General features: G+C 39.4%; 2 protein-coding genes across 12 annotated transcripts in view; one reads left to right on the top strand and one right to left on the bottom strand.

Annotated features, from left to right (window-relative positions):
- RIC8B (RIC8 guanine nucleotide exchange factor B) overlaps positions 1–24558 on the top strand; it is a 98797-nt gene that overhangs the window by 62857 nt on the left and 11382 nt on the right. For 5 of the 10 annotated variants that reach the window (XR_016020798.1, XR_012494085.2, XR_016020797.1 and 2 more), the window contains 2 exons: positions 7784–7928; positions 18085–18204. Coding sequence is in view for 5 of the 10 variants with exons in the window: in XM_074326256.2 (XP_074182357.1) it covers positions 7784–7928; positions 18085–18204 (265 nt within the window). In the remaining 5 variants the exon portion in view is untranslated. Of the gene's footprint in view, positions 1–7783; positions 7929–18084; positions 18205–21545; positions 21630–24558 lie in introns of all 10 variants that reach the window. The other 5 variants (XR_012494083.2, XR_012494084.2, XM_074326257.2 and 2 more) reach the window with 2 other exon arrangements.
- The window catches only part of LOC109445784 (uncharacterized), a 36095-nt gene continuing 26400 nt past the window's right edge, over positions 14864–24558 (bottom strand). Inside the window, exons 4-7 of one of the 2 annotated variants that reach the window (XM_088796978.1) lie at positions 24413–24505; positions 23137–23235; positions 16165–16311; positions 14864–14998 (exon numbers count right to left, since the gene is read on the bottom strand). The gene's annotated coding sequence lies outside the window, so the exon portion shown is untranslated. Of the gene's footprint in view, positions 14999–16164; positions 16312–18915; positions 19054–23136; positions 23236–24412; positions 24506–24558 lie in introns of those variants that run through there. The other variant, XM_088796972.1, reaches the window with a different exon arrangement.

Raw genomic sequence — 24558 nt, 5'->3', positions numbered from 1 at the left:
CTAGAAAGGGGGATTGCTAGATCATATGGTAGTTCTATTTTTAATTTTTTTAATAGCCTCCATACTGTCTTTCATAGTGGCTGCACCAATTTACCTTCCCACCCGTGGTGTACAGGGATTTCCTTTTCATCACATCCTTGCCAACACTTACCATCTCTTGTCTTTTTGCTAAAAGCCATCCTAACAGGTGTGAGATGATCTCTCACTGTGGTTTTGATTTGCATTTGCCTGTTGATCAGTGATATTGAGTACCTGTCCATATACTGTTGGCCATTTCTATGTCTTTGGAAAAATGCCAATTTAGGTCCTTTGCCCACTTGTAATCGAATTACAGTTAACCCTTGAACAACTTGGGGGTTAGGGGTGCTGACTCCCTGCACAGCTGAAAATCTGTGTATAACTTATGATTCCCCAAAAACTTAGCTAGTAACCTGCTGTTGACCCAGAAGCCTTACCAATAACACAGACAGCCAATTAACACGTATTTTGTATGTTTATATATGTATTACATTCTGTATTCGTACAATAAAGAAGCTAGAGAAAAAATGTTAAGAAAATCACAAGAGAAAATGTATTTATAGTACTATCCATACTTATTGAAAAAAATCTACGTATAAATGGATCCTCATGTTCAAACTCATGTTGTTCAAGGGTCAACTGTATTCAATTTTTTGCTATTGAGTTGTATCCATTGAATTCTTAAACTTAATTTCTGACTGATTGATCCAAGCACTTTAGTTCCTGTATATTAGCAACATAATTTCATCAATACCATAACAATGATAGTAAACACAGCTATCATGTGTTCGGGTATCATGTGCCGAACATCCTATGCCGTAATCCCGTTTGATTCTCATAAGGACCCTCTAAGGTAAATATTTGTATTATTTCAGTGTCATAAAGGAGGCAACTTGGCATTTGAGAGCCATTTAGTAACTTACCCAAGGTCAGGTGGTTGCTTAGGGCTAGAGCCCAAATTTGAGTCTTACCATTCCATTCTTTCATATTTCCTCTCATAATAATTATCTTCAACTATTAGACTAGTTATTTAACATCTCTTGTAAACAACTCTTTCATGACTGTGAAAAAAGATTGATATAACATCTTGGAATTAAGTGATGGTATATGCCTTGCATGTAGTACTCTACAAATACTGGCTGAGTTGAATCAATCAGAAATGAGCTGTTTTTTTAAAGTGTATGTCCATAAATCTAAACCACATGTACATGTGTCTATTCATTAAAAACGGTTTATCAAAATATTATCTATTGTTACCTCCAAGTAGTAGGATGACTGTTAACTTTTCTTAGTTCTCTGTATTTTGTAATTTTTCTACAGGGAGTATGCATTTCTTGTGTACTTCTAAAACAGTTATTAAAAAGGGGAAATAAAATTTATTTCCTCTATGATTATACATAACTTACATATCTAAAAATAATCACCTCACTAATGACTTAATGAGTATCATAGCAAATATAGTTTATGCATTTATAAATTGTTGTTCATTATTTTTCATTTGAGCTTTGTTCCCCCGAGGATCCCGTATTTGAGGTTTCATAGTCCTAACTTTGAGCCCAAAGCCAACCCATGTTAGCAAAATTTTGTCTTTTTCATTTGACCTCTAACAATTTATATATTTTCCTTCCAATTTGCTTTATATGCTTTTCCTTTCAATTTGATTTTAAGCTTAGTAAATGTATTCTTCTGGAATAAGAATTTAACCAATACTTTTTGAGCTAGATCCTGGGAATTCAGAGGTATAAATGATGAACAAGGTCTCTGCCTTCATATTTACTTCCTTATCAAGGGTTACAAACTCAAATGCCTGCAAGTACCAGGCTGGTAGTAAAAGTAAGTCAAATGGACTGGACATATGATGATAAATGAAAACTGACACTAAGTTCATTGTTGGGGACACTGTGCATTTAGACGGGGGCGCGAGGGGACTGGGGGAACTAGACAGAGGACATTGCTGCTCTTGAGCTCCCACTGATTATTACCAGCAAGGAACATGCAGCCAGTGTGACCAGATCTTCCAGATTTTTCAAGAGAAGCCAGGACTCTGGATTTTTACATAAAACCTCCCAGTTTTTTAAGTACTGTCAACCAAATCTACTTTTAAATCTTCTGGCAAAAAATAAATAAATAAATAAAAGTTCGTAGTCCACATTCAACTAATTTATAAGTCACCAGATTTTGGAGTTTGGGTTGGGTTTGGAGGCAGACTATCAAAATGAAATAAATTTCCAGTAGTTTATCCGAGTAGCTGAACTTTCCTCTTCAGGATGTTCAAAGCTGTTTGAAAGTGAAGGTACCATGACCAAGGCTCAAAAGTCAGACCACTGAACCGACACAGCAAGCAGCAGTCAGATTGGGTTAGGAACAGAGACTAGATTAGGGAGGAAAATGGAAATGGGGTGAGATACAAAGGGCAAAATTTTATGGACGACTTGGCACAGAGAGAACCATCCAAGTGTCTTAAATACCCGCCTGTGCCAGGCTGAACTGTATCTCCAGTGATGGTGGCCCACCGGTTAACTTGGGCTCATGCTACTAGCTCATTTTGTTGAGCCCTGAAAAACTAAATTGTTATTACCTGCTCTGCAAATTGTGTACTTTCTAAAGGGGACCTAACGATAGGCCTTACATAGTTTAATGAAAGAAAATAATTTGTAACCCCCCCCTGCCTCTGTGGGGTTGTCCCCCCTTTCAACAGTTATTACTTCCCAGTATGTGCTCAGTACTGTGGGAGGGGCTGAATTGCAGAGAGAAATACATCCCCCAGCCCCTAGCCCCACACCTTTATAAACCTGCTGTTGTCGCCTTACTCTCTCAGGGGTAGGTGTCTCTTTAGCTTCAAGCCAGACAGTCTCCCCCATTCCTGTTGATCTTTTCGTGTCCTCTCAGAAGCCTTGTTCCATCAGTTGTTACTCTATGTTCTTTTGTCTTTTAATTCTCCCTCTGTGTTTTCCTCAATCTATATTCATCTTCATGTCACTGTTCCTCATACTTCAGCATCTTGAAAGATTCATCTATTTTTCTTTTCAGTATCTTTACTACCCACTCAGGCTTCAATTGATGCCAGTCAGGCTTTCCACTACCATTCCCTACCCCCAGATGCCACTGAAAATGCTTCTGGTCAGGTCACAAATTAACAAATTACGCAATGGATATGATTTCGTCTTTATCTTACTACGTCTCTCATCACACTGTTGGCACTGTATGGCGTGGCACTATTGGCCACTCGCTTTGTTTCTGGGCCACCACACTCCTACATTTCCTTTGACCTACCGCTGTCTTTTTTGTTGTTGTTGTCAGTGTCATTGCTAACTCCTGTCTTTGTCCACATTTCATTGCCACAGGTCCCTAGAGTACTTTTCTGCCCCCCTCCCCGCCATTCTTACTTAACATCGCTCCCTGAGTAACCTTAACCTCTCCCTTGGCTTCTGCTTCAGCCTGTTTGCTGGAGATTCCCAAACCTCTGTATCTCTTGTTTGTTTGTTTTTTTAATTAAAGTTTATTGGGGTGACAATGTATCTCTTAATGAACTATTAAAAGTCATCATTTTCCTCTTTGCTGATCAGGTTTTCTTCAGTCTATTTTCCACATGGCTAACAGAGGGACTGTTCTAACATAGAAATATAATCTTGTTGTTTCCCCTTATATAACTTTCAGTGACTCCTTGTCACCTATACAGTAAAATCTAAATTTTACCTCCACACCTATCTCCGTTGTGTATTCTGAATCCACTTCCACCTTACACTTTCTGCGTAATCATTCTAAAGTTGTTATTCTTGCCCGATTATATTGCACCGTTCCTTCGCATATCCTCATGTCTTAGCAGATGCTGTTCCTTTGCACGGTATGCCTTTCCCCATCTTTGTTAGCCTGGTGAGCTTTATTGATTCTTGAAGATCAGGTTAAGCGTTATCTCTGTGAAGACATCTTTCATCATCCGAGGCAGAGTTAATCATCCTCTCTGCCTTGTACCATTTTTTACTTATCTCTGTTTGTAATGCTTTTCACAATTTCTGTGTTGTGACTCTTTTATTCATTGAACTTTCATTCTAGACATTGAATTTCTTTAAGTCAGAGATCATGTCTTCTTCATCTTTGGATCCCCAGTGTTTAACAAAGTACCATACAGACAGTAGGTGCCCCATAAGTGTTTAATGAAAGAGCAAACCTTTGTGCTGTGAACTCAGCATGGTAAATACATTTCTCCATACGAAGGAATCATTTCAGTACACTCTGGTAAGCAGCATAGGGAGGAGTGTGCCAGGGACTGTGGCTTCCTGGAAGAGGGAGTGATTGGGTAGGCAGTGTGGAGAAGGTCAGTGACAGTCCACAGAAGACGACGGAGGTGGGAGGCAAGCTTGGTATGTATAGAGAGAAACTGGTTCAAGTTGGCAGGGAGCCAGTGGGCAGGAGTGATTGGGAGATGAGTGGCAGACGCCAGAAAATGAAGAACCCTTTACGCCCTGCTTTAGAACTTTTGCTTCAGCCTTTAGGAGAGATGTTAGAAGTGTTACCCAGGAAGGTGGTAGCACCGTATTTTTGCTTTACAAAGATGCATCAGGCAACTAGTTGTGCGGAGGGATGTGAGACTGGACATAGGGAGACCTAGTTAGAGAAAGCTACTAGTGTGGGATTTCTAAAAGTTTCAGGATTTGACTCGAAAGAAAAGGATTATAAATTCTTCTCTGTGTAACAGAAGGGGGAATGGTCTCTGGGCAGAATATGGCTCTGCTGGTGAAAAGAAAAGCAAAACCTTTGTTGTTTTCATGGTTAGAGAACGTAACACCCGCGCTGTGTAAGCAGTAACGCCATTACTGCCAGAGCAGTTCTGCAGTTCTGTGCAGTGTGCTGCAGTGCTTGCATTGCGCGTTCATGGTGCTCTCTAGCATTTTCATAAAATAAAGGTGAAACATTTCTTACAACTTTTTGACTGAATGCTGATTTGTTTCATTTCTGCAGCAGTTTCACCTAACTCCTGAATAATTACTATGACAGAGAACACATCTATGGGTGTGTTTGTTTCTTTTTCTTTTGAGGACCACCGAGAACATCTGTTCTTTGCCGTAGCAGTTCTCCTTAACATCCAAGTTCAGTCACCTTAACATCCAATTTTCCTTTTACTGCTTTCTCAATATCAAATAGGATGTTATGTGGTGTATTTGGAAATAGACTAAGAAGTAGCTAGAAATACTCCACCAAATATAGTTGATCCTTGAACAACGTGGGGCGGGGGGCGGTTTAAGAGTGCCGACCACCAGTATAGTCGAAAATCAGTATATAACTTAAGTCGGCCCTTCTTGCATATGTAGATTCCCAACCAAGGATGGAAGATACAGAATGTCAATCAGAACTTTACAAAGAAAATACTTCTCACTGTGAGGATTTTGTAGTTCATTTCTCTCCTCTACCCAATCTCCATTTTTAAGTATTTTATCCTATTAACAAAAGCTCATTTGATTTTAAAACTGTTGGCTACATCCTTATCTACTTTGAAGGCAAGGTGTGTCTTAAATCGTCTTTGTAACCTGTCAGAGTTGGCACGTTTATTCCAGTGAATGAGCACTAACTGTTATTTTCATAGAAGTGCTGGAGATTTTTACTGTTAGCTAGTTTCCAGGAGAATATTCTGCATAAGAAAGCAGGTTATTTCGTGTTCTGTTTACTACTTTCTAACCTATTTTGGATGCCTATAAACTGCATTCTTAAACTATTTTAATCTTTAGTCATTGTAGGTGGCTAGTTACACTTTGTGTCTTTTTTTATTGTTGTTATTTTGCCTTTAAGTATTTTTATTTAAGCCCTTTATTCATAGCATCTCAATTTCGATTTTCACAATTTCGGTGACTATTTCTATTCTGAACCACTAAACATCCTTATTTCTTAAAAAGAAACCTTATCAAAACACTTAAAATGAGAGCATCCATGTGGGTTCAGGTCTGTGATCTCTCGGCCTCAGTGACTCTGTGTCTGACAGTGTCATTACCTCCGTGAGTATTAAGAACACCTGGTACACTGGATATTCACCTTCCCTAATCATCCATCAAGAATTCATTAGGTTATCTAAGCCACTCCATCTTGCAGAGCTACTGAAGGCAAGAGGGAGCATATCAGATTTATTCAGAGGGCTTTCAAATGTTACCACCATGATCCCTCATTAAATTTTAATGATTCTACTGAGTACCCACTGAGAATTATTACCAAAGAAACCACAATTACCAATAGGTTTTAAAGTAGACAGTGGTTGAAAGTGTAAACTTTATTTAATCTACTTGCATTATGAATCCATGTTTCCTTTGGCACAGATTTTACCAGATTGTTATATTCTTTGAAAGTAGGACTTTCCTATATTTTCAGTATCAAGGGAGGTACCCTGTAGTTCAAGTATTTGAAAAAATTTAATGGACAACTGTATCCTGGACTATTCATCCTACCCAGGCCCTTCATGTTTTCATCCTCTTATCATATATGTCCCCTTCCGTACCGTCGCCCTATCCACTGCCTCTTGCAGGTCCCCAGAGTCATTTTAATTGCCCTCCTCTGAATCTTCTCCAGCTTTATTTTGTCTTTTTTGAGGTAAGTGATCTGAATTACCTCAGTGGTATTGATCTGAATGGTATTTCAGATGTAGATTTTACTAAGCCTTTTCACATGGATAAGACAGTGTTGTTTTGTTTCTTACAGTTGTCTTCAGGGGGACATTTTATTAAAAGCCTTAAGAAAATTTTGCCAATTTTTATCTTTTGATTGAATATTCTAGTGTTCACTTTGAAATTGTACCTAAAGAAAAGAAAGTGCTCCTAAATAAAGCTGCTAATGATTGTTATTTTCCTTAAAGGTACTTATAAATCACACACACACAAAATATTCGTACAGTTCAGGGTTTCCCTGCAAAAGTTTTATGTGTCTGCTTCTCTTAGAGACAGCACCTTACATGACAGACAAGCAGAGGGCCTGCACCAAATGTTTTATTTTTGGGGTGCGACTTGACTAAGATAAGTCTAAAATGATCAATAATCATTTTACCTAATATTACCAGAGAAAAACAATGAGTGTTTACTTTGTGCCACTTTTTTAAGCACTTTGCATGTATTAACCTGTAAGGTAGATACTATTATTCCAATTCTGCAGATTAGAAAACGGGGGTACAGAGCTGCAAAATAGTGTACCTAAGGTCAGCCAGCTAGTAGTAAGTGGTTCATTATTGAAATTCAGCAAGTAACTCCTGGGCCCACCTTCTCAGTGGATTCCATGTGCGTACATATTGTTGCTGACTTTTGTTTAAAGGCAGTAACTTAGCCTATCCGATTTGCTAATATCCCTAAGTTTTCTTATTTCTTATACCCCTCCACTCCCGATTCCTATAAAGGGTATAAGAAAGATTTTACATAATGTGCTTGCTATATTGGTAAAATCTCAATCTGGTTTTCATTAACTCTAGTTTCTAATCATCATTTCTCTAAAACTGGAAAAAGAACTAAGATTTGCAAACAGAAACTTATAACACCCTTACCAATGGCCCGGTGGTCCCACAAAGTATATTCAAAACAGTTCCCTTTGAATTTCTGCTGCCTGAGAAAAGGCTTTTGTTCCTCAGAGTTCATAAGAGAATTTGTAGGTAGCTCAGTAGAACCACTACCACACTTTGGAAACCTCTCAGTTTTAAGAGTTCCTGCCATGGCCTAGATCTCAGCCTGCTGTGTTGGGAGTGGTCAGTGGTGACAGTGCACTCAGGACTCCTGTCTAAAAACCTGTTCTGTGTTTGCAGTGGACAGCCTGCTGAAATACACTGGCTATGGGAACGCTGCAGGACTCTTGGCGGCCAGGGGCCTCTTGGCCGGAGGAAGAGGAGATAATTGGTACTCAGAGGACGAGGACACAGACACTGAAGAATACAAAAATGCAAAACCAAAGTATAGTATCCAGTTTCTTCTCACCTAACACTGTCTCTGCCTTGGAGTTGGTTATTTGCCTTTCACTTCCTTTGTCTCTCATTTTCCAAATGTTTCTTTTCTTTTGTGGATTTGGAAGCTTTCCATTGAATACTGTTTTTAGAGGCAATTTCATAGCTCATGCCTTAAAGGGTGACTTCAAGTGATTGAGGAAAGATAATAATGGCAAGTAATGTTCTGCTGCAAGATTATTGCCCGTATGCTCATTATTCTCTCCCAAGTATTAAGAGAGATGGTGCTTTTAGATACCTGCTGTCATGTACTTTAAAAGCATTGTTGCATCTTTTCCATAGGTTGAGATTTTATAAAGTATATCCATAGGTTGAGATTTTATAAAGTATAACCAAGACTAAGTATTTAAATTGGTTATTTGATACTTCAGTCTTTCTCAGAAATCTAAATGTAGGTGCCATACATTCTTATTGTCCCTCTTGCATAAAAGCCCTTACGAGTCAGTAAAGCAACAAGGCACATTACCAGCAAAAGGAAAGAAGTCTGGCTCCACAGTCAATTTTACTCAAACACTGAGGGAATCACCTTTGAACAGATGCATTTAGTCCACTGGATAGGCAAACCAGAGGCTCTGTGAAGTCTGCCCTGAGTTAGTGCTTACAAGTCAAAGACACTGATTCTCTTCTTATCCCCAAACCAACCACTCTGCTTCCTTCTGTTCCCTCCTGTTCTTTTCACCTTCCCCTCAACCCCCACCTCCAACCCCCAAGATAAACTTCTTAGTTTCCACTTAATAGGCGTTATTTGAGCTCAGTTTTATGGTTTCTATTACTGAATGTTAAAAGTGTAAAAGCCTTTTGGCATTATCAGTGATGCTGACATGCTGTTTTCTATTGACAGTCTTCTAGCGTGTGGTGTGGACTATTGTAATAGTTGATCTAGGATAAAAAATCATTATCTGCCAAATTGGTCCCCCCTTTTTTTAGTAGAGATTGTTCCCTATTGACATGAAAGTAATGGGTTCTCAGAAGGTAAAAGAAAAGAGCATTTCCTAATCAGACAGGACTTGTATGGCCTGTATTCTTGGCAAATCAGGTCTGAATTGGTAGTGTTACTTTTGTCATCCGCACTGCTATCAGCCTCAGCAGGACCTTATGGAGTGTGTCCTAAGGAAAAAAGGCTTTTGGGGGAAGAAAGCTAGCAGTGACTCCCAAGTAGTAAGTTCCTAAGACTGCCACCATTTAGATGCAATTAATATATATTGGGCATCTCTATCAAGTATTTGAAGCTAAGATAGAGGCATCATATGTTAATCTTTCCCTAATATAGAATTTGTCAGTCTAAATTAGTCCTGCTCACTCTTGATTTTTCCCTTCCATAAACTCTTTCCATATCCGTTTAATATTTTATGTCTCTCCATTTGAGACATTAAAATATACCACTTAAGAAGTCTCATGTTTTTAAATGAAGGTAGAAATTACATTAGACCTTCACTGTGTCCTGGGATATGTGGACACCATTAACTAAGGTAAGATAGACAACTCAGAGTCCCCATGGCTGGCTGTGGCTTTGCAACTCAGTGTGAATTGTTGATTTGTTTGGTAGATAACTTCTGTAATGGTAATGGCCATATGTCAAGCAAGCACCACAATGCTACTATGACAAGAAAGAGCTCAGAGAAAATACAGGAACACTGGTATGGGAAATAGAAAGGTCCGATATCAGGAGGGCACTGTTTGTAAGTCAAGGACCATGATCTTTGATATTATTACTGCTTTGGCTTTCTGTCATAGTATGATTCTATACTTAGGCCTTATATCCTTCGGAATCTTCTTTAGCCTTTGACCCTGGCCTACACTTTAGGAATGGTGCGTTATATGGTCAGAATAGTCACCATAGTGAAATCTTGTTGTGTTTCTTAACTGATGGCTCATTATAAGTATAAATACATTTCTCACATAGTGTCACATCCTCCTCCTTCAGATAGATTTGCATTTGCATCTGTTTTTTTCTTATACCTTCCCTTTATTTCAGGTGAAACAGTCTAGTGGGATGTTTAATTTGTTAATTTAAAATACTCATGCAAGTGGTCCTTGTGGAAATAGTGATGAATAAAGTACTTTGCAAGCAAGACAGTTCTTCGTGCTCTGGGGAGTGATTCATAGAGCTGGAAGAACTTTTCCCCTAAAAATTGTTATGAAAACTTTTTACCCATCTAGTCAAGCTTATAAAATCAGTATCTGAAAGGATTGCTTGCTCCCCTACCCCCAGATTCTTTCACCAGTCAGTGTCCCAAAATCACGGTCTGCTTTTCTTAGGATGCATTTATTCACAAGAGTTGCTAGTATTGGCAGAAGTAGAGAAATTACCCTTCATCCAGTTGGCCCGAGTCCCGTTGTAAAAAATGTAAGTGGATTCTGATTAATGCACCAAGGTAACCTGTAATCCTCTAGTGGAATCTGAAACCAAGTATTGTATGGAGCTTACGTTCAGGCTATGGGAGACAGTTAATATCACAACAATCCTTTTTGTGTCAAAATAAATGTATGTAATGGGCTGGAAATGGCTTTCTGTAATTAGCATATTTAGACAAAATATACTCATAGGTCGAGTTATAAGCCACACAGGTTTTTTGGTGTATGTCTAGCCATGTTTGTTAAAAGTTTTCAGATAAACTTTGGTCTTGTATCAAAGAGTAACCAAATTTGTAGATACTCATTTTTATGCGTTTCTCTTATGCCTCTGAGCATGGAGGCCCCTAAACTGTGTATGTGGTAAAACTGACTGATACGGTTTGTACATTATTCCAAACATCAATAGAAAGATGTGTACCTAATGACATTTGGCTCACTTTAGACCAGTGGCTTTCAGGCTTGGTATAGGGGTGTAGGAATCTCGGGGTCCACTGCTATGCGGAGGGGCAGGAGGAGGGGATGGCCAAAGGGAGTGGGACTCAAGGTGCGTCCTTACACCCTCAGCACCCCACACCGGTCATGGTCACATTCAGGTTAATATCATTGCACTAAGCAACTCCGGGACATTTCCTCCTTGATTCTACTTCTCTCAGCATTAGCTGGGGCAGCAGGTGGATTGATAGTTTTCTTCAGCACAGTACAAAAACTGTTTTTTCTTTAATTTGTCAAGATTTTGTTAACAGCTTTAAGTCAAGTCCCATTATAATTGTTTCCATATAGTGGGGCTATACAAATGAAAAGATCTTTGTTTTTTAACATTTCTTGAAGTAAATGTGCCAGAAACCAGGACTTGAAGATTTTTTTCTTTGCCCAGTTTGAGTTGTGGTGGTATATTTCTATGTCATAGGATTTAACTAGCATTTCTAGGAACTGTAATTTATTTACTGTAAGCAGTGATGAAACACAATCTAAGTTCCGATCCCTAAAAGATCAGAACTGAAAATAAAATCATTGCCTCTTCTGCCATGTATACTGGTTCCGGAAGTTTACCAGCCTCTGTGATATCTGCAACCACGCCAGTTTTGCACTTTCAAAATTGAGTTCTCTATTTTTTTTCTATTATAATTTGGGTAAGTGGCCGGCAAGAAGCCAGATGTGTTAAATTAACTGCAGTGTTGAGCTTTGCTATAGGTTTCATTTCCTACAGATTTACAACCATATTTTCTATGTCCTTTATATCAAGGATATTGGTCTTAATCCAACAGCCCAACATGGGAAACACTTAAACAGCACTATAATTTAAAAAGTGCTGTTTAAGTGCTTGGAGCTCCAAACGTTTTGGAGCTCTAATTGCCTCAACGCAATTCGGTATTCATGTATGTATGTATTCAGCATATATATTTGTGTGGCTGATCCGTGATAGACACTTAATAAATATTTGATAAACAAATGACAGAATGACAGACAGCACATCACCCTAGTTCTTTGCACTGCTGATAGAATGCAAAAACTTAGATTGAGATGTTTCATAATTTACCCTATTTTTTTAATGTGGAATCAGTGTTACATTTATATGGTAATTCTCGACTTGAGACCTTTTCAGCCTCAGTCACCAGTAACCGCTGCCTCTTGAGAATATCTTCTACCTGAATTTATCTCTAGGAAACTGCACAAAATACCTAGTTGCTGCTTGACTCCTTTAGTCACTGAAAATTGCACATGCAGCTCCTTGGTGACAATTAAACTGAACAGAGTCAACTCACTGCACCATCCAAGGCCTTTTGGCTTGCTTACTTCTCAGCAAATCACTCACTGTGCTAATAATAATAGCTGGTGTAATTGAGTGTCTAATATGTTCCAGGTACTGTTCTAAGAACTTTCCTGATATTACCTCATTTAATCTTCCTAACAGCCCTTTGGGATGGGGTTATCCCCATTTTACAGGTGAAGAAATTAAAGCTCAGTGATGTCAAGTCACTTGTCCAGGGCACACAGTTCATAAGCCGTCAGATGGCCTGACTCCAGAGCTTATGTATTTTGTTGGATGTTTTTTGAGAAAGACAAAGCAAGTTTTATTGTGCTCTTTACTTTGCCTTCTTATTTTGGAGGGTAAAATATACATTACATAAAACATACCATTTAAGAACCACATATAGGTGAAATCATATATAGTATTTATCCTTTTGTGACTGGCTAATTTCACTTAGAATAATGTCTTTAAGATTCATCCATCTTGTATCATGTGTCCAAATTTCCTTCCTGTTCAAGGCTGAACAGTATCCCATTGTGTGCATATACCACGTTGTGTTTTTCCATCCTTCTGTCAGTGGACACTTGGGTTGCTTCCACCTTTGGCTGTTGGGAATCACACAGCTGTGAACGTGGGTGTGCACTTACCTGTTCCAGTCCCTGCCTTTACTTCTTCTGCTTCTATTCCCAGGAGTGACATTGCTGGATCATATGGTAGTTCTCTTAAATGTTTTGAGGACTCGCCATACCATTTTACAATCCTGCCAGCAGTGCACAAGGGTTCCAGTTTCCCCACATCCTCACCAATACTTATTTTCCGTGGTTTTTAAAAACATACTCGTCATCCTAACAGGTGTGAAATCAGAGCTTGTGTTTTAACTCGTACGACACTCTTCCCTAAAGCCAAAGGGAGAGATGAGTTTGCCCTTCAGAATCGTTTCCCTGTTCTTAGAGTATCTGTTACCTTTCTTTGATATAACCAAAAGAGAAAATAAGAGAAAGAAAACACATTTGTTTAAAGGATAGCAATCCTATAAACCATACAAGTTCTATTCAGTTCCTTCTAATTCACGTAAATCTGCCAGGTAGTTCTGGCTCTCCCCTCATCATACATGCAGAAACCAGTCAGCAGTGCTACCACTCCCGTCCAAGCTAACATGTTTCCTCTCTCTCCAGTATTTTAATGGCCTCCTAACTAGTCTTGTCGCTTCTGCCTTTGTCCCTTTCCACTCTGTTCTCATCATAGCAGCATGTGTGATCCTTATAAAATGTCAGCTAGATACCAACCCTCAAAACCCTACAGTGAACTGGCCTCTTCACTGTCCCTCATACTCCAGACACAGTCCTGCCTGAGGCCTTGCCATTCCCTCCACCTCAGCTGCCTGTTCTCCGGAGAGCTCTGTGTCTTCCTCCCTCCCCTCCTTCGTCTTCACTCAGACGTCCTCTTCTCAGTGAAGCCCGTTCTGTCCCTTATGAAGAGCTGCAGCACTCCTGCCTTCACCCCTCCACGTCGCACTTGCCAATGTTGTCCTTTTTTATTCATAGCACTTCTGACATACCACACATTAACTCATGAAGTCTGTTTTTCACATTAGAAGGTAAGCTCTGTGAGGGAAGAGGTTTCTTCTTTTTTTTGGTCTCTTTTTGTTCATCGAGATGTCCCCAGAATAGAGCCTGGCGCACAGTAAGCACTCGGTCAAGGTCTGTTGAATAAATTCCTTGAGTCAGGCAGCCTCCTCGCATCATTGAGATGCCAGGTGATCGAGGCTCCCGCCCTCATCAAGCTCCACTTCTAGTTGTGGAGGGAATGGAATTCAAGAAAATCAGGATTTGGTTAATTTCCACTCTGGTCTTTTTAGTGTTGGAGGGTGGGAGGCAAATTATTCTGAAGAGTTTTTCCTAGAAAGGCATTTCCAGCTTCACGCGCATAGGTCTCCTTTCCCGCTCCACCTGCCCCCATGCCTTTTCCTGAAAACCCTGATCCCTTTCCTAGAGGTTGCACAGCGCCAGCCTATCGGCTAGATTTAGCCCACAGGAGGATCTGCTCGACTTGTCCCGTGTTGCATTGGTTATTTGCAGTTTTTGTTTTTATTTGTTTCACGTAGTGCTGCTTACAATTCTTACCAACATTTAGAATTCCGATATTTCAGGTGAAATTTTGGGTTATTAGCTCCTTTGGAAAAGTGGAAGTTCTGATAACTTTCTCACATGGCAACCGAATGGTGGAGTTGAGTGGCTGTGGTGATTTTCACATCCGGCATGCGTGCCTTCGGTTTACCCGCGGATCCCTTTTGTTCATCTTGCCTGCCTAGCCCTGTAGGGACTGGACTTTATAGCCCCCTCTTTAACCAATGCTTTGAGTAAAATTTAATCCACACTTTCTAGAGATTGAAGGTAACTGTCATTTAACTCAGGGAACTTTTTTTGTTTTTGGCACATTTATTGTTGTGTAATTTATAAACTGAACAGTTAATAATCTTTGCTTGCCTACACAGCATTTCTTTTTATAATTTTTTTTAAATTTATCGGGGTGACAATGGTTAGGAAAATTATATAGGTTTGAAGTGTACAATTCTGTAATACATCATCTATATATCACATCAGGGAACTTTTTATGGCTCTTTTTTGTTAAGTGACCTACTGCTGTCGATGTTGGCCAAATGTAACAACAATTTGAAGAAAGAGCAAAAGTTTTAAAATATATTTCATCTTTTATGCATAAGTTCATTTGTTCATACCTTTTTAGAATGTCTCAATCGTTTCATCTCCAGGCCCATAGCTGCTGTCAGTTCATATAATGGCCTCATATAATACACAATTCTCATTGAGACACCATAGATGATAGTTTAGATATTCTTATCACCTAAGAAGTCATACATATCCCTGGAAGACATACATGATCACAGGAGTACAGTGCTGGGGAGAGGAGAGAGGGGCAGAAAAAAGGTGGGAAAATCATGATAAATATAAAATTACCCGATTAGTGTACTTAAAGCATCTTAAGACTCAGTGTCTTGGAACAAAATAAAACTAACCCCAGAATTTCATAGTGTTAAGATCCTGAAACCTGGAAAGTTAAGTCTCAGACTATACTATTTGAGGTTATAAAGGTGGCAAGTATTTGTTCAACTGAAAATAACCTATTTTATGAAAACTCACACGTTGTTGTGGTGACCATTATTTGTTTTCTCTTCTTCTCCGGGTAGGGCAAGTACATGCGACTGGTTTGAAGTGGGAGCAAGATAGGAGACAGAGCCCCAACTGCCTCCCACCCCCAGCACACTGGCATTTTCCCATAAGAGACTGGCATAGTTCAGTGCCCCAACTTGGGTTTCCTGTGTTATTGTTTACATTCTTCTGAGTAATGGGGGGAGAAAGGTCTTTTTAAAGGAAAAAATGAAACCTGAATCCCTGGAGTGACGTTGGGGGGTTGGAATGTTTTACTCCATGGGGAAAGCATGGTGAGTTCTTACTCTGTAAGAATGAACTTCTGGCCACTGCTTGAGCAAAGGATTTTGTGACTTGAGTGGCTAACTTCACAGCAAGCCGTTAAATCATTTTAGCAGCAGAGGACTTGAGGTCAGCTTATGGAAAACGGACATCCCTTCCACTAGACCCTTGAAAGAACCAAGAAGAGAATCAAAGGTGCCCTGATCAGGACTTCACGTCCTGACCTTTGTACACTGTGGTATCCACAGTGGCACAGTTTCCCAGGCGTCCTCCTGACATTTTCCCCGAGGCACCTGGTGGCTTGTGCTCATGTGATCATGTTACAAAACAGTCTGTGGATCTGATTGTTTAAATCCCCCGCCATAGAACTTGAGAGAAGCCGTCACTCAAGACAAAATGAGCATGAGTCACACAATTAATACATCTACCTTCCCTTATACTTCCTTCCAAGACCTGATTTCCCTTGTCAGCTTGGGACGTGCTATGTGCCTGCAATAAGAACCTTATTTATTTATAAGACAGTTGTTTTTCTAATTTAGCAGGTGGCACAAGAGACACCAGTGAAAACATGTCCCGTTGTTACATGCCTAAGCAAGTAATCGGTGGGTGGCATCAATATGGCATCTGGGTACCTCTTAAAAACTGTAGTTCTCGGAAACCTTGTCTGGGTCCTCTTTGTTCTTGATTTTTGGGAAATCACTGTGATGACCCCATTCAGCATTTTTGTCAATGGCCACTAACGAGGAGGCAGGGGCCTTTTTCTCTGTTTTTATAAACACCTGAAAAAAAAAGGAGAGAAAATAGTAGCACACAATGAGTGTCTGAATTAGGCACTCTAGCCCAGTGGTTCTTAACTGATCGTGTATGAGAATCAGCTGGAAAACTTAAAAAACAAAAAGAAACGATGTAGTTGGTCTCAGGTGAGGCCCACACCTTTTCTTTAAAAGTCTCCGTAGTGAGTCTAATGCACAGCCAAGGCTAAGAATCACTGGGTTTCAGATGGTTTCCCCTGAGCGCAAGAGTTCCAGCAAGTACCTTCGGGGCTGCCTTACGAGGAAGCGAGTGAGTACAGACAAATAGAAGGGGCTCTGGCCGTCCCTGTGCCCTCCTCTGCCTGAGAAGCTCCCCTGTTGTCTGTTGTACATATTGGCTTGCTGTGTAAGAAGGGATGGAAGGATGGGTACCACTGCTTTGGAAGGAAAACTGTAACTATGGCTCTAGACATAAGCCTATGCAAGAATGGCAATACAGGTGTTTTAGATATGGTTTCTGAGGATGGTGAGCACTGAGTTCTTTCACAAGAATCTGTGTGTCATGTAGCCTCTCAGGAATGTAGCCAAAGAAAAGGAAATCTTTTAGTAATAGATAACAGTATCTAGTGGCCTTGCCCTTACTCCAGATGAGAAAAGCCCTGGTCAGTAAAGAAAGTTAACTTGCCCAAGTAAAAGTCTAAAGCAGGTTTGCGAGCGAGCCGCCAGAAGACCTAATTGATGACAATGAGCGCAGAATGTTTTACCCCCACTTAGACAAGCACTGTTCTCTAGTTTACCACAGTCCTAACACTCCACGTTGTTTATACTTGACCAATTCAAGGCCTGGCCCTGGAAGCGTCTGTGTTTGTAGACCTTAGAAAGCAGTTTATTAGCAATTTGCTGTTTGCAGGGATATTTCACTTGATCATCAACAACAAACCATCTGTACTTGGCTGGTACAAAAATGTTATAATTGCTTGTCTGCTTCTCCAGAAACGTGTTTAATTTATATTTAGCAGCCATTGAAAGAATTATTACCTTTAATTTCACTTGCTAAAAAAAAAAAAAATAGTGTGGCTTTTATCTAAGAGGATATAGTTTGTTTGGTATTAGAACTTTGTACAAAGTTTATGGAACGTATTCATTTTAAGTCTTTTATTAAATCTATTTCCAGAAAGCCAGATGGTATACCTGTCTCTTGGTAGACAAGATTTCATTCCTTTTTTATCTAGGTCAGATCAACTCTAATTAAAATTGTTCTTCTGCTTTACCTTTTATTATTTAAACACTCATTGCCTTCTGTGGTCTCACTAATGGACTAATTTCCTGAGATTATGAATTGGCATGCTTTCATTTTCAGATTCCAGCCTCTCTGTCATCATTTTTCCAATTTTTTTTGACATATTTGTTTTATGCTGTATCACAAAATGGTTTTCTCCCTCTCTGAAATTATTTGTCCCCTTATAATTAATGAATAAGCTGTGCATCCAAGGATATTTATCCTAACGGCACCAAATTTCATATTTTTAAAAAGCAGCCATGCTTTATTTTTTTTTAAGTTGGCAAGTTAGTTTTACTTTTTAAAAAATAATAGTTAATACCCATTTCCCAAAGCAAATTAGTAGGGAAGTAAATTTAAAAAAGAATTCCTATAGCAGTTATATTCCATAAAATTGCTATTATTGCCAGTTTTTTTGGCTATTATACTCTTTCTTATTTATAACTTACAACTTGGACCAGAAAAGTATAGAAAGAGCATAATTTAAAAACATACAGCATAACTTTTTTTTCTTTTTGTAGCATTAATCTTATCACTGGTCATTTAGAGGAACCAATGCCAAACCCTATAGATGAAATGACAGAAGAACAAAAAGAATATGAAGCCATGAAACTTGTCAACATGCTTGATAAACTTTCCAGGTATTGTATTCCCATCCATTTTTTGCTTGGTTTCTAAAAATGTTCTATTTCTTTGTCTCTCTCACTGAGAGTTACCATAGAACAGCAACTCTGGAAATCCATGTTGATTGGAACAGGGTGGCCCAGGCAGCAGTAGCTCAGACCTCTTGGCTACCAGGGTTTTTCTACATGTGCCGCTTCTGGATGTGCAATCCTTAAACATTTACATCTGAGAGTCAGGATCGTAACTACTAGATCTCTGTGATATTTAACCAACTAACCTCCCTGTCTTCAAAAAGATGCTATAAGTTAGGTTCAGTGATTTTGCTGCTGCTTGTATTTTTTGTTTTAGTCTGTTTTGGTTTTTGTTCTCCAAATCATGATGCTTTTTTTTTTCTCTTGATGTGCAAGTTTGCAAGTCTATCTTTTTGGGTTGCTGCTGAAACCAAGAATTCTAAAATGTCATGCACACAACAAGAATAAGTGAAAAGGAATAGCGCAAATGAAGGCTTTTCTGAAAGCAGACACTTGTATTAATTAGGGGTTCTAAAAACAATCTCCCCTTACCTTCTTGCTTCACACCTCCTTCCTCTCCAAAAATTGCCAGTTTTAAAAAGAATTAAATCAAGTATATACTAATCAGCAACTAGTCATTTTGGAGGAGTTATTAGAAAATATTAATTCCTTCCACACTTGCCTGATTTGCTCTATTTTCCAGTCATACATTGAGTCACTGTCTCCTTTAAGCCATCTTGAGTGAGTGCTTCTGTGTGTTGGTGGCAGCTGCCACTTAAAGGTGAATTTCTTCTGTTCATCTCCTTTTTCACAACTATGTAATGGCTGGTGTCCCTCAGTCAAGAGAAGTAGCAACTGGAATGGGAAAGCCAGCCATTTAACAGAAAGGTGTCACAAAGAAACGAGCAAAGGCTAAGAGTACAGCAGGAGGCTCAGAGTAGAAATGTTTAAAAAGCAGAGGCTGACATGGGGAGTGTGCCAAGTATGGGTGGGTATTTTAGACACTCTGCAGAGTCTGAGCGTCTTTCAGATGATGCTGGTAATGTGGTAGAAGTTACTTAGAAGTAAGCAGCTTCATCGTCTACAAAGCTAGTCGGCTAGAACTTTGGGATTTCCAGCTACCATGTTTCCCTGAAAATAAGGCCTAACTGGAAAATAAGCCCTAGCCGGATTTTTCAGGATGACATCCTGTGAACATAGCCCTAACGCGTCTTTTGCAGTAAACCTTAATATAAGACCTGGTCTTATTTTCGGGGAAACACGGTAGTCTTTTTAAATGTTCATCCTTTCCCAAGAAGGTTAGCATATACAGCTCACTATTGACTATGCTCACAATCTTCCAAAGACATTATCTGTTTGCATAGGACATCTCCACACTTCTGCACAGAACAGGTAGGTTCCTTCCCTGAAGGAATTGACAAAGCGAAGATACTGATATGGCAAACCTATAGGAGGCGGAATAACAAATTGGGAATGAATACATAAAAATAGGATTTGTGCTTGGCTGTTTTCAAAAGGACCTGATACAGCTAATCAGATACAGTGTAGAAATACAACAGTTAGGATGTGAACTCACAGAGTCCCTCTGGTTGGAGGAGGAAGTGTTTCCAAGCACCCAAGTGGAGCATATTAGTGTGTTAGAACAGCAAACCAGTTAACTGCATAAATTTCATTTTCATAAATTATCAATAACAAGAGTTCTTAAAAGATAACACAGATGCTATTCAGCTGGCCTATATACTCTGGATGTGTAAACTCCAAGCTAGAAAAGTGGGAGGTGGGGGAAAGAACTGCCTAAGACAATGCACTACAGTCCAGGTACTTGATTTACTGAAAGAGACAAGACCATTTCATAAGGCATCCCTATAACAGGGGCAGAAAACAGTGCTAGGTCATTCTCCTTGTAATGTCAGGGAAATCCACATATTCTAGAAGCTGCCAACAAATAAAGACACAAACATCAAGTCTGAAATACCCAGGCTTCCACTTGATTTAAATTGTGCCTCAAAGAAGATATGTACTTGTCTAGAAACACCCAGCAGATAAGGTGCCCAACTCAATCTGAAGGTGACGCTGGTTTTTGTAATTACAAAGCAGAGCAAATACGTCTTTGTGTTGGCTTTGATGGTTTCTGATTTTGCCATTAAAATTGAAGCTAAAGGCAACTTTGAGAACAGTCCAGAATCACAGACTTTTTGCATGACGTGTGGTGGGTTTTTTACATTGTTTGCCTGTGTGTGCTTTCTAACATTTACTCTCACTAATAACAGTCAGACAAAACTGTATGTTCCAAAGCAGGAACGCAAAGAATGAAGCCATTCTTTATGCACCTTACGTGTTTGTCTTAAGTTTCTTCTCTTTTCACTGTTGTTGGTTTTTGGGTTCTGTTTTGTTTTTGTTTCTGAGGTAAACAAGATGCCAAAGTAGACTCAATGCAACCAAAGTAGTCTTAATTCAGAGAACATTTATTAAGCAGCTACTCTATGTAAGGTACTGTGCTAGGAGGACGAGGGAGAGCCAGAGGTGCACGGGCTTCTCTACCTTCAGAAAACTCACATTCTCGTGAAGGGAATGGCTGTAATCTATTCTAGAATACAAGGTAGAAGAAAATAATGACAAGATAAGGTCTGTGTTGAACTGTAAGCACCCAGGAAAAGGAGCAGTTCATTCTGTGTGGATGAATGGGGGGCTGTGTCACAGGGAAGGTAGCATTTGTATTGACCCTTGAAGTATAAGGTATTTAATAGACAAACGGAGAAATGACCATTCCAGGTGGAGAGAGACTTACTCTTATTAATAAGGTAAATTTTTGGTATTCACATACAACATCTTCCTTCCAAAGAGCTCAAGTTGTTTTTTCATAATTTGATTAATATGTTAAATCAGGTTTATCACGGGGGGAAGCAAGGCCCACACTAATGTCTGGTGGTAATCCATTTCCTTTAACAGTTTACAAAACACTTCACATACGTTCTCTCTCTAGCTTCATAATAAAGCGAGACTAGGAACTTCACTTTCCAGAACTCAAGCCTTTCGCTCTGTCCACTGTGCTATGTCTGTCTGTTAGCGTCAGTGTTTGCCAGAACCCTCCCCAGCCATCCTCTTCAGCTTTGTGCTGCTGGTTAGTCCCCTCGGCTGTCCCCCTAAGGATGTTCTGTACCCCACCAAGTCTTGACTGCGCTAAGAGTGTACTGTAGCTTTGTCTGGTTAGCTTCCCTTCTCAAAAATGCAATCATTTCCTCATGTTCCTCATGGGCCTGAAGTGAAAGGCATGTGAGTCAAGGATAGGGTTGGAGGTGACGTGGCCAATGAATGGACACTAGAGCCTTCCTCTTTTCCATCCGTAGGAGAGCAGATGTGAAGGACGTGCACCAGGATGGTGGGTAGCCACAGTGGCCCGTGCCAAAGCACTTACCAAAGTGATGACTAAGGTTGGTCATACCAAGGACTGGTCCTGAGCCTGCTGTAGGGTAGACATGATATTCACGACCAAAGCTGGGAAACCACCAATGCAGAAATTAAAAGTACATTTCCGTGTTTGCCTCCGTGCTGGACGTGGCCATTGCCTCAGGAGCTCGCCAGGTTAGCAGCTCCTTCTCAGCTAGCTTTCCGAGGACCCTGGAGAAATTAGTGCCTAGTGCTCAAACGTTTTCTTCCCAGTGAATACCCCACCTGACTTAGTATTCCAAGTGGTTTGTTGATTTATTTTTAAGTAGAAGGATTGTATTTGTCACAGATGTCGTTAAGGGGATTGGCAGTGGCCCTGGAGGACTTCAGAGTTTGAGAGTAATCTGAGCCCTCTAAATCCCATCATGTCCAGCCAGCACAGTGCCCTGTGCCCTGTGGTTTCCCTGCTGTGTGATGACATCATGAGCACAGCTGATCCCCAAATCTGACGGTCAGTTTTCTGCTCTATAAAATAGCCTGTATAGTTTAAGACTGTAAAGTATACTTTTGGCAGTTCCATTTCTTGGCCAGATGTCATAAAATTCAGGGCTGGAAAGGAATTTCAGAAAGGTACTTTGGTCCATGACTGGCTAATTTAAATATCAGGGTACAGAATCCCTTTAATATGGGAAGATGACTATAATCGTTATCAAATATAAGCATTAGGCCTGGGGGTTGAGATTATAGAAAGGGGGATGAAATGTGCCTGCCTCTCCACCTCCTCTGTCCTTCTCGGAATTGGAAAAACATAAGCCCCTGCAATTGATGCGGAGATTAGAATGGGATTGTGTGTGGTTCAACAAGTCCAGGGCAGCTAATACAATTGCATTCACCTCAGCCACAGCTCACAACTGTATGTCACGCTACCGCCCCCTCCAGAAAAGGGGAGAGAAGATTGATTGACCTAAGTTTAAACTCACCAAGGGATATAATATTGCAGGTTTGTTTTGACTTTTCTAATCCCCTTTATTTCCTTAATTGGAACCAGGACTGGATTCATCTTAGACCCCACCCTTACCCCATCACTATTTAGGCACATTGCCTTTTTGCTTATATATTTTACTATCAGAATCCTCTAAAATTTACATTTATGTAAATAATAATTGTTTTCCCATTTCTTCCTTTTCTTACCTACTCTTTAACCGGTAATTTTATTTATTTATTGTCAGCCATTGTGCAGTGTTTGGGATATGGCTTTCTTAGTAAATGCAGGGAACAAATCTAGGAATAGTTCCTTTTAATCCAAAGATTCTTTTTAAACTTAACAAAAGGTGGGACAGGTGATTTGTGGCTGAAAAGTAATAAAAACGTAATTGTTTCCTTAAAAATAAGTTACTTTACTCTGCTTACAAAAATAACTGATTATACCCACCTTTCAGATGAGTTAGTCAAGGAAATGCTTCTCAGGTACATTTCAGAAATGTGGTCCGATTTTTTAAAGCACTGTGAGAGCTATTGTAGGTACAAAAGTGTAAGACCTGAATTACTTACATCAGAAAGTCCTTTAGATCTCCACTGCCCAACACTGTAACCACCAGCCACGTATGACTGTTGAGCACTTGAAATGTGGTTAGTCTGAATCCGGATGTCCTGCAAGTGTCAAGTACTCAGACTTTAATCAAAGACTTTGTACTTAAAAAGAATGTAAAATATCTCGATTGCTTAATATGGTTTTTACATTGAAATAATATTTTTTATATATTGGGTCAAACAAGATATGTAAAAAGTAATTTATCTTTTCTTACTTTTTCAATGTGGCTACTATAACATTTAAGATTACATATATGGCTTATATTTGTAGCTTACAATTATATTTCTATTAGCGCTGTTCGCATCATTAAATTGATATACCTTTAAAGTGGCAGTGGAGGATGAATTTGAGAAACTTCCTATTGTACGATATCTTTGGTTAGAGAGCGCCCTTCCTCTGGCTAGCTAACTCTTCCGTAGGATGTCATGCTACCTTGGTAGTGCCTGTTGGTAGCCATGGTCCTTGAACTCTGTAGGAATGACTACTCTGAGCTCTTGGTGTAAGCACTAGCTGAACGGGCTTCTATTAGTGCAACATCAGATAAGAATAATCTCCACTGGCCATTTGCTCTTAGCTGCCCTGCTCCTTTAACTTTTAAGTCTTTCTACTTGGGAAGAGCATGTAAGACCTTCTATTTCTACTGCTTAACTTAGTAACAATGTCAGTTGGCATGCTCTTATTAATATTTGTTTTGCTAATTTGAACAATAGGATAGAAAAGTTCTATAGAGAAATTACCAAGAAATAATAAAGAACACCCTCACTTCAGTATAAAACTGAATTTTATGCTTCTAGCACTGTCCCTACACACTTTCTCTATATTTTAACCATGCTGTTTACTGTGAGGTAGATAGCACAGTTTTAGAAGCTTTGCATGAGATCTTCTAACAGAAGTGAGAACAATAATAAAAGACTAATATTTACATGGTGCTTTAAGGTTTAAAAAGTGCTCCCATATGTATTATCTCCGTTGACTATTAAAACAGCCCTGTGAATTAAATAGGACAAGAGGTATTTTACTGAGGAGTAAATGGGACCAATGATTAAGTGATCTGAGATCAGGCATCTGACTAACGACATAGCCAGGAGTCAGTTCTCAATCTTCAGACTCCAGATCATATATTATGTTGAAAATTACCGACAGCTCACAAAAACTTGTCAGTTTGATTATTTTTAATAAGACATTCTATATTTTAAACAAAGGCATAGCACAAAGACAGATAGTAAGCATATTTACCTGAGAAGAGAATTAAGATTTGGGGAACATGTACTCCTACTCTTTCATTCCATAGCTGAGCTCTTCTCAAACATCAGGTCAGGTGCTAAAATGCTGATATCAAAAAAAAAAAAAAAAAAAGAAAGAAAGAAAGAAAAGAAAAAGCT

This window comes from Rhinolophus sinicus, chromosome 1 (assembly GCF_057876585.1).
Source record: "Rhinolophus sinicus isolate RSI-liver-muscle chromosome 1, RSI-T2T, whole genome shotgun sequence".
Taxonomy (NCBI): domain Eukaryota; kingdom Metazoa; phylum Chordata; class Mammalia; order Chiroptera; family Rhinolophidae; genus Rhinolophus; species Rhinolophus sinicus.
Note: the sequence above shows the minus strand (reverse complement) of the source record. Positions and strands in the feature narration are given on the sequence as shown.